The sequence below is a fragment of the Zea mays genome, chromosome 3 (assembly GCF_902167145.1).
Source record: "Zea mays cultivar B73 chromosome 3, Zm-B73-REFERENCE-NAM-5.0, whole genome shotgun sequence".
Classification (NCBI taxonomy): Eukaryota; Viridiplantae; Streptophyta; class Magnoliopsida; order Poales; family Poaceae; genus Zea; species Zea mays.
The window spans coordinates 211,158,167-211,167,464 of NC_050098.1; the positions used below are offsets into that span (position 1 = coordinate 211,158,167).

Below are 9,298 nucleotides of genomic sequence, written 5' to 3' on the forward strand. Positions count from 1 at the left end.
GTTCCAGATTAGATCCGATCATCCGAGTACTACATTTTACTACAGTATTACTTAATTGTGTCCATGTTTAAAATAATTCCCCTGTGATGGCAACCAGATCTCTTTTTTGTTTTGTTTTCTCTAATGTCATTCCTCAACTTGTCCTTGTGAGAGTACTCATGATCTCATTGTGTTTGCTAGCATATTATAACAGGTCACAGAACTATCAGACAAGGATGGCGACTTACGAGCCCAAGAACATTCTCATCACCGGTGCTGCTGGTTTTATTGCATCGCATGTCACCAACTGTCTGGTTAGGAACTACCCGCACTACAAGATTGTTGTCCTCGACAAGCTCGATTACTGCTCCAGCCTAAAGAACCTCAACCCCTCACGGGCTTCACCAAATTTGAAGTTTGTCAAGGGTGACATTGCAAGTGCTGATCTGGTGAACCACCTTCTGGTCACAGAGTCGATTGACACCATCATGCACTTTGTTGCTCAGACTCATGTAGATAATTCATTTGGCAATTCATTTGAGTTCACAAAAAATAATATATATGGTACCCACGTCCTTCTTGAGGCTTGCAAGGTCACTGGCCAGATCAGGAGGTTTATTCATGTCAGTACTGATGAGGTCTATGGAGAAACTGATGAAGATGCTGTGGTTGGTAATCATGAGGCCTCACAGCTGCTTCCAACAAATCTGTATTCAGCTACAAAAGCTGGGGCTGAAATGCTTGTGATGGCATATGGAAGATCTTATGGTCTTCCTGTGATAACCACTCGGGGCAACAACGTGTATGGGCCAAATCAGTTCCCTGAGAAACTTATTCCCAAATTCATTCTTTTGGCCATGAGAGGTCTGCCTCTTCCAATTCATGGAGATGGTTCCAATGTCAGGAGCTACCTATATTGTGAGGATGTGGCTGAAGCTTTTGAGGTTGTTCTTCACAAAGGGGAGGTTGGACATGTGTATAATATTGGTACTGTGAAGGAGAGGAGGGTGATTGATGTGGCCAAAGACATTTGCAGGCTCTTTGGCTTGGATACTGAAAAAGTAATCATGTTTGTTGAGAACAGGCCCTTCAATGACCAGAGGTACTTCTTGGATGATCAGAAGCTTAAGAGACTGGGATGGGCAGAGCGCACACCATGGGAAGAGGGCTTGAAGAAGACAATCGAGTGGTACACCACCAATCCTGATTACTGGGGAGATGTCACTGGTGCTTTGCTCCCTCACCCAAGGATGTTGATGATTCCTGGAGTTGAAAGGCATAACTGGACTGAGGATATCAAATCTCTGACTTCTTCACCAGCTGAAGCTAGCACAACAGCTCCTGCAACCAGTGCCAAAAGGACCACTGCTGCCCCTCAAAAGCCTTTGTACAAGTTCTTAATCTATGGCAGGACTGGATGGATTGGTGGCCTCCTTGGGAAGATTTGTGACAAGCAAGGGATACCATATGAATATGGGAAAGGACGCTTGGAGGAGCGCTCTCAGCTGTTGGAGGACATTAGAAATGTGAAGCCAACTCAAGTTTTTAATGCTGCCGGAGTCACTGGGAGACCAAATGTTGATTGGTGTGAGACCCATAAACAGGACACCATCCGCACCAATGTTGTAGGCATATTGAATCTTGCTGATGTCTGTCGCGAGCAGGGTCTGCTAATGATTAATTATGCTACAGGTTGTATATTTGAGTATGATGCCAAGCACCCCGAAGGGTCTGGTATTGGCTTTAAAGAGGAAGACACACCCAACTTTACGGGTTCCTTTTATTCCAAAACAAAAGCAATGGTAAGTTCGGGATGTTCTTTTTTTGTCAAGCATTTTTCTTTTACTTCATTATGCCTGAAGCTAATTTCTGTGCTGTTCATCATGGTGCAGGTGGAAGAGCTGTTGAAGGAGTATGATAATGTCTGTACTCTTAGGGTCAGGATGCCTATATCATCAGATCTAAACAATCCTCGTAACTTCATCACAAAGATAGCTCGTTACGACAAGGTGGTGAACATTCCCAACAGCATGACAATTTTGGATGAGCTTCTGCCCATCTCCATTGAGATGGCAAAACGGGACTGCAGGGGCATATGGAACTTCACCAACCCTGGCGTTGTCAGCCACAATGAGATTCTGGAGATGTACAAGAAATACATCAATCCTGATTTTAAGTGGACCAACTTCACACTCGAAGAGCAATCCAAGGTCATAGTCGCACCTAGAAGCAACAATGAGATGGATGCGTCGAAATTGAAGGCCGAGTTCTCTCAACTGATGTCCATCAAGGATTCTTTGATCAAATATGTCTGTGAGGTAATTAATTTCCTTCGACACACACATACTTCTCATTACACAAGTATCAGTTGTCTAACTTGGTTCGTTGGTGTACCCTTTACCTAAAACATTGCTTGTTGATATTATCGGGATGGTCTCAATTTTACAAGAACTAAGCTGATTGTAGATGATAGTGCTAAATTTCTAGATGCAGTTTAACTCATTGATGGTAGTCCTGTTGAAAGTTTCCTTTCTTCTGTACATAGAGCCAATCTGGTTTGTGATTGAACTGGTGCACATGTTTACTTGCAACCTTGTTGGATTCTATATGACATTTCTTTTTTTTTACTTTGCATTACATAGCTTGAGATGGACAATCAATATCCTTGGTTCTCAGTTACTGGTATTTGGTGGAGATGCCTCTGCTTATCTAAGGAGCAGATTGTTACAATTATATGAATTTAAAATGTTTCCTTGTTTTGCTTAATTGGTCTATATATTAAAAAGACCAATAATTGGACCAGGCAACAGATCACCATAGATATGATCACAGGGCCATACAAACTCATTCGACGGTGTGAAGTGACTGCAATTCTTATACTGTACGAGCTGCCAAGGTGATTTCATTCTTATTATTTAACACACTAATTACAATTGATTTAGTTTCCCTTCGACGAACATTGATTCTACTACCAATCCGTCAGAATGCTTGCACGTTTTAATTTTCATTTATTTAATTGCATGTAGGCTGCTGGCTCGATTCTAGCGCATGAGATGGTGCATGCTTACCTCCTACTTACAGGTATTCTGGTTGTGCTTGTTTATCTTCATCTGCAACTTCCACTTCATTCTTCGATACCATTATATGTTTGCAGTACAACAATATTTACTATCTTAATGTCTTTTTTGGGGGTAGGATACTGAACCCTGAGTCCAGAGGTTGAAGAAGGTAACTGTCAGGTTCTAGCTCATCTTTGGCTTGAGTCAGAAATCACATTAGGTTCTGGTAGCATGGCAACAACCTCAGATGCGTCGTCATCATCTTCTACATCTTCCTCAATGAAAAGGGTGCAAAGACGGAATTCGAAAAAAAGACTTGGCGAGTTCTTCAAGCACCAAATCGAAACAGATTCTTCTGTGGCTTATGGAGATGGGTTTCGAGCACTACACGTTGTAAGCATGTGGTCGACCCTATTCGACTGCTTGCATCTGTCAATTCTGATCGCAGTGGCGCAACTATAAGACGAGTGGTTAAATTTAAGATTAGAAAAGTTAAACGAACTATAAATTAGGACAGTGCACTTGCTTCTTGTTTCTGGTTCCACGTTATTACGGTAAATTAGGACTTAACGGATCAACCGTGCACATCTACAGGTTGAAGTTATAGATACTGCTCTTCTTGCTCTCATTGAAACTGAGGAATCTGGTAGTGGTGAATTTTATTGAAGCAGAAATTTGATAGTTAGATGGTGTTATCTATTTGAGCAGTAAATGGTGTTTGTTCTTGTACGTAATGGCAGATCCAAAATCCAAGGAAGAGAAGCATGTGATAAAGAGAATTGTGAACGGATGCAACTCACCGTACACAAATCATAATATTAGCTAAGCCTTACCAATATCATTACATAAATAGCATCAACCTCTGTATACAGGAAGTATGCATATAAACTTTACACCACCCCAATAAATACCCGAAATACACACAAGTTGGGAATATTATACTATAGAAAAGCCAAAGTGACCAATAATTAGGAACACAGGGAGTAGATAATAACGTTAATAACAAAAATCACCTCACATGGTGCAGGATAGATACAGTAGTTTTACATGTTATAGTATTAAGAAAAATCGTTTTAAGAAATAAATGGAATCAAAAATAAAATTAACAATAGCATAATATTGTGTGAACTGGGAGCACTTTAATGCTTAACACATGTATAAATTAGTGAATAGTGAACAGATCAATGTATTACGTATTCCTATTTATGAAAGCACTAAAAACTCAATCAGTAAAATTAAACAAAGCCAACCAGCAGACAGCTTGATACCTTCACCGCAAGGGGGCACACGAGTGGTGATGTGGAGAACCTTAGTAGGGATCCTGACAAGTCTCTTAACCCTCAAATGCTTGTCCTTGGCTCCCTTTACCAAATCCGCACAATCTGAAAAGTATCAGTAATCGCACAAATTTGTCACTTCAATAATTCATTGAAAATAACTATGCAACGGCAGTCCAATACTCTGGTGTAGCTTGCATCATAGCCAATGAACAAATGCATAATAATCAGAACAATAGTTTTAGTATCAAAAGCTGTTAAATTTAGCAGAATATAGATGCAATTAGCAAGACCAATTGGACAAAATTCTAATCCGTAAATTCAGATCAAGAGCAGGACAACTTGTAATGAAACCGCTAACAGAAGGCACCACAAAGGTATGAGCAGGTGCTTACTAAACTGAGATAGACAACAAATATGTAGAAACGGAGATTGGCATACCATATTAAAAAGAAATATGCAGTGAAGTAACTCACATAGATCAGCACCTATTTGTTTCAATATTAACCTCCCTGTCTATAACAGTACTTTATGTTACAACTAAATCAGGGTTAATGTCAAATATCTGTTAAGTATTGTTCAGTACTTCTAGTTTTTAGTGGCTATTATTCTTCAGGATCAGATCAGCCGGGGAGTCGCAACAAGTGTTTTGGTGCTATTATTCTTCAGGATCAGATCAGCCGAGGTTGGGAGGATGCAATAAATCTGCTTGGTAAGCTGGTTGAGGAACTGCTGCTGTTCAGGTGACAGGGCAATTCCAGCAGACTGCGGAGCTGGTCGTCCAACATCAACGCAGTTTGCCGGTTTAACCAGGATTTGTCCTGCACTCATTACAGTCCTCTCCACTGCATCCCCTACCTCTTCTACTAATGTCTCAATAACCTGATGGGTCGATTCCTACTCTCTTTCCTTGTCTTCCACCAACCTTGCCTTCTGTAATTGTCTTCTTGAGTAAACCATCAGCTGCAGGGTAGCCTGGGATGAACTAAAATGAGGCGGCTTTAGTGAATCAAGGTCTGGAAGGCCCTTTTCAATTAAGCCATCAGGTCCATAGATTACACAGGAACCCATCACTACGAGTTGCTTTCATTGTTCTGTTTCTCATAGCTTTATCAAGTATATACAGTTATCAAGTTAGTTTCATGCCACTAATCTGTAATTTACATATGTCAGCTATGTACAGTATAGCTGTTGTCAGCTATGTACAGTATATCTGATGAGCATAGTATTCTGCAAGAAAATTAATATAACTAATAATAATAAGAGCTACTCCGCTATATGATCTCATGTTCTTTTAGTTGAGAGCATTCTGGTTGTTGATAATTACAAGGTAAATTGTGATACATTGCAGATGTCTATATAGTGTTCATTCTGTGTTGCTCCTCTTTGTTAGGTTCTCAGTCTGCTATTTTATTTTTTATTCATCTTTCTGCTGGGAGCAAGATGAGGAAGTGCCAGTCAGGAGCATAAGGCAGGCTGTGGCTGGCAGAATAAACTTATTTTCTGCGCAATGAAAAGCATACAAGGGAGCACACAAATATTTGATTTCATGCAGATTGCATGAGAAGTCTAGAATGGGAAGTGTGGAACACACCTGAGAAGCACGGGGAGGCGTGGAGGTTGATGACCCCATCTGAGGAGCCATGGAGGTGAAGGAGAAGGGATTGGTTGAGGGTGGGGGGGGTTGTGGTGGTTAATGGTATTTCTGTGGTTTCCTTAAATAAAATTCGTTTTGGTCATAATAATTACCATGAGTGGAACAAATAAATACATAGACCTGTTTCTTTGTCATATTCAGAGCTGGGACTATCTGTTTGTAAAGGGAATTGGTTTCTTGCATTTATAGCAACTGTATTGCTCAATCTCAAATGCTGCAAGCAAGAAGAGAGCTTGGACATGGAAATTATCCTGGGTGGAGTAGCTTCTATCAGCAAAATGTCCAGGTAACCCACCCTTCTGCACTTAGCATGCCTGCAATCACATGTTGTTTTTGTACAGACTTATTCCCAAGCTGCTAATAAGAGCTACTCCGCTATATGATCTCATGTTCTTTTAGTTGAGAGCATTCTGGTTGTTGATAATTACAAGGTAAATTGTGATACATTGCAGTTGTCTATATAGTGTTCATTCTGTGTTGCTCCTCTTTGTTAGGTTCTCAGTCTGCTATTTTATTTTTTATTCATCTTTCTGCTGGGAGCAAGATGAGGAAGTGCCAGTCAGGAGCATAAGGTACCTACAGCTAGCGTGGAAATGAACTAATAAAAAGAGAAATAACAAAAAACAATGAACTCATACAGCCAATAGGGTAAAAGAAAGGAAAGTACCTGCCAGCCGAGAAATCTGCAGCCGTAAAAGGCACACCTGTCAGCCGTCACACGAACGGATGCTGCTTGTCCAGACACCTATATAACACAGCACACCAGCATTGTTTAAAATTTTAGAGTTTCATCATTGCCAGCTATTCAAAGCCTAATTTTAGCTTCAAATATTTTAAACAAGATCTCTGAACCAGATGACAAATCATGTGTCGCATATAGAACCTTGTTCAATTACAAAAAGAAAAGAAATCACTTCAATATTCTTGCAAATGGATAAATGAACTCGATGCATTCAACTTAGTAATTTTGCAAGACATACACAATTTTAAGTGTATTCCAATTTCTCTGCAATTCATTTATTATGTTCCTTGAAAACTGGATACATTTGTTTGGATGGCCATATACTGCATTGATTTGATGAGGATGGAAAACAATGAGACAAATATTTTATCCATACAATATTTGACTATTGTCTTTGTACATCGTCAAGCTACAACAACCATAGATGCAAAATGAAATACAATTAAAAAGGACCCTGGCTTTTGATTGCTGAGTCCCAATACACAAACTGTAGCAGCAAAACCTTTAAACATTGAAGAAAAATAGTAATCACTGAGTAAAACTTGTATGGAACTTCTTAACTGATATGATTTCTTGGCTATTTTTATTTTAATAAGGAGTTCCCAGACTGTCTGATGTTTTTACTTTTCAGTCATGTGTTTGGGAGAGATGGCTACTCAGGATGATGAAAACCGTGTAAGAAAATTGTTAAGTGCCATTGGAAAAGTCTGGACAGCTGAAGAGAAATATTTTGATGCTGTAACTGGTCTGAGGTATGTAGCTTATTATGTATGTGATATTGAAATGGGGTGTCAACATTCAAGAGTGAAGCTGTTGCAATGGTCAGAGTTATGACATTTGTCAACTGTGTTGGCCAATGCAGAGGATGCCTACCAGTTGCAATGCCTAAAAATGGCTTGCCTACTGTGCTGAATTGCAGCATAAGATACAACCTGTGTAGAAGAGCAACACTGTTTACCTAGTGTTGCTATGATTCTATACGTTACTGGTTTCATCCTCATGCTTCCGATTGCAGGTACCCCATATATAGAATTCCAACAGGGCCAACATTGAAGGATCTCGATGCCTGTTTTTTGACATTCCATTGCCTAGCAACACCTTGCAAGGGTAAATACTAAGTGACTTGTAGCGCTATAAGGATTTTACTTTGCCTCTTGACAGAATGCAATCGCACCTGTGTGACATTTTTGCCTCTTGACAGAATGCAATGGCACCTGTGACATTTTGCCTCTATAGACACAACTTCAGATTTTGCATCTGTTGCATATAGAGTTCTTACCCCCATTTTTCTTGCAGATTGTGACCCTCCTACTCTAGCATGCCCTGGCTTTGGGGAATTAACCGCGGCACAACTGCAGCTGGGAAACTATCTTTGCCTATCTTTGGGCTGGCACCTTACAAATTACGTGCCTCCATTTGGACATCTGACAAAACCCAAGAATGGGACCGCGTCACCTCTCTGATGCAGGAGGCTGACAGCTGGCTCCGCACAATACAAGTACAACGTGGAGATGACCCGTGGCTGTAAATGGTTCATTTAGTATGAATATGGCATAGAGACACCTGAGCGCTCACCAAAATTGAGCAAATTCAAGGCCCTCCTACAAGGCATCTTATTTTATGATATCAGCACATACAAATTGTGGTTATGACTAATACAATGTTCGTGATGAAGAATATTGTGGTTATGACTATAGCCTTGTAGGGCAGCTTTCAGAAGTTAGAATCAGCAACTTCGTAACTCATTCAGCTATTATGCATCACGAACATTGTTCTAAACTTATATAATGAATTAACAGTAAAGTTTTTAGAGCTGTCCAAACTATAGAGCACGAAATATTTCCATTGCAGTTCAGCTTGTTCCATACAGACATATGGAATTCTAAACTGGGTGCTTCCGCTGGCAAGGCAGGGTAGATAGGATGAAATTGCAGACTCACAACTGAGCCACAAGTTATCTGAATATGAACTGAGAAGAATGGTCATAGTTTGGGCTATTCTGTACTCATTCAGAATTTGAAAACTGAACAACAATGCTTGAAGTTGTGTCGTTGTTGAAAGGCAAATCATAAGAAACCCTTCTTAAGCTTGAAAGCGATGAGTTGTTCCGCTCAGAATCGTTGGTGAGTTCACAAGGAACACCAAACCCAGATGGGGGCAGACTATGTTAACTACTCAATGCAACTAACCTGGCATAGTAGCATCATTGATATTGGAAAGCAAAACTTTACTGTCATTGTGTTATGTTCATAATTTTTATGTGCTGATGGGTTAAATGTTGGAGCCTCAAGTTACCAATATGTTGTATTGTCATCATAACTTGGGCTTGCAATTTGATTGCTCAGTCAATTTCCTTCAAGTTACCAAGCTGTGGGGATTCGATTGCTGAAATCAATAAAGTTCCTATGACATTCACTACCTAATGGCATTGCTGATGGGTTAAATGTTGGAGCCTCAAGTTACCAATATGTTGTATTGTCATCATAACTTGGGCTTGCAATTTGATTGCTCAGTCAATTTCCTTCAAGTTACCAAGCTGTGGGGATTCGATTGCTGAAATCAATAAAGTTCCTATGACATTCAC

General features: G+C 40.1%; 1 protein-coding gene across 1 annotated transcript; it reads left to right on the forward strand.

Annotated features, from left to right (window-relative positions):
* LOC103634467 (trifunctional UDP-glucose 4,6-dehydratase/UDP-4-keto-6-deoxy-D-glucose 3,5-epimerase/UDP-4-keto-L-rhamnose-reductase RHM1) lies at positions 1 to 5,185 on the forward strand. Its single transcript, XM_020551040.3, has 5 exons — positions 1 to 1,781; positions 1,872 to 2,297; positions 3,006 to 3,060; positions 4,932 to 5,058; positions 5,152 to 5,185. Exons 1-5 carry the CDS (start codon positions 87 to 89, stop codon positions 5,183 to 5,185), a joined length of 2,337 nt encoding a protein of 778 aa, XP_020406629.1. The 5' UTR covers positions 1 to 86.
* Positions 5,186 to 9,298: the final 4,113 nt, after the last annotated feature.

What these genes read in the sequence shown, in the direction of transcription:
- LOC103634467 (XM_020551040.3), top strand. Translation starts at nt 87, where the DNA reads ATGGCAACCAGATCTCTTTTTTGTTTTGTTTTCTCTAATGTCATTCCT. An exon ending in TGATCAAATATGTCTGTGAG is followed by an intron (nt 2,298 to 3,005) that starts GTAATTAATTTC and finishes AATTGCATGTAG; the next exon opens with GCTGCTGGCTCGATTCTAGC. An exon ending in GAGGAACTGCTGCTGTTCAG is followed by an intron (nt 5,059 to 5,151) that starts GTGACAGGGCAA and finishes CACTCATTACAG; the next exon opens with TCCTCTCCACTGCATCCCCT.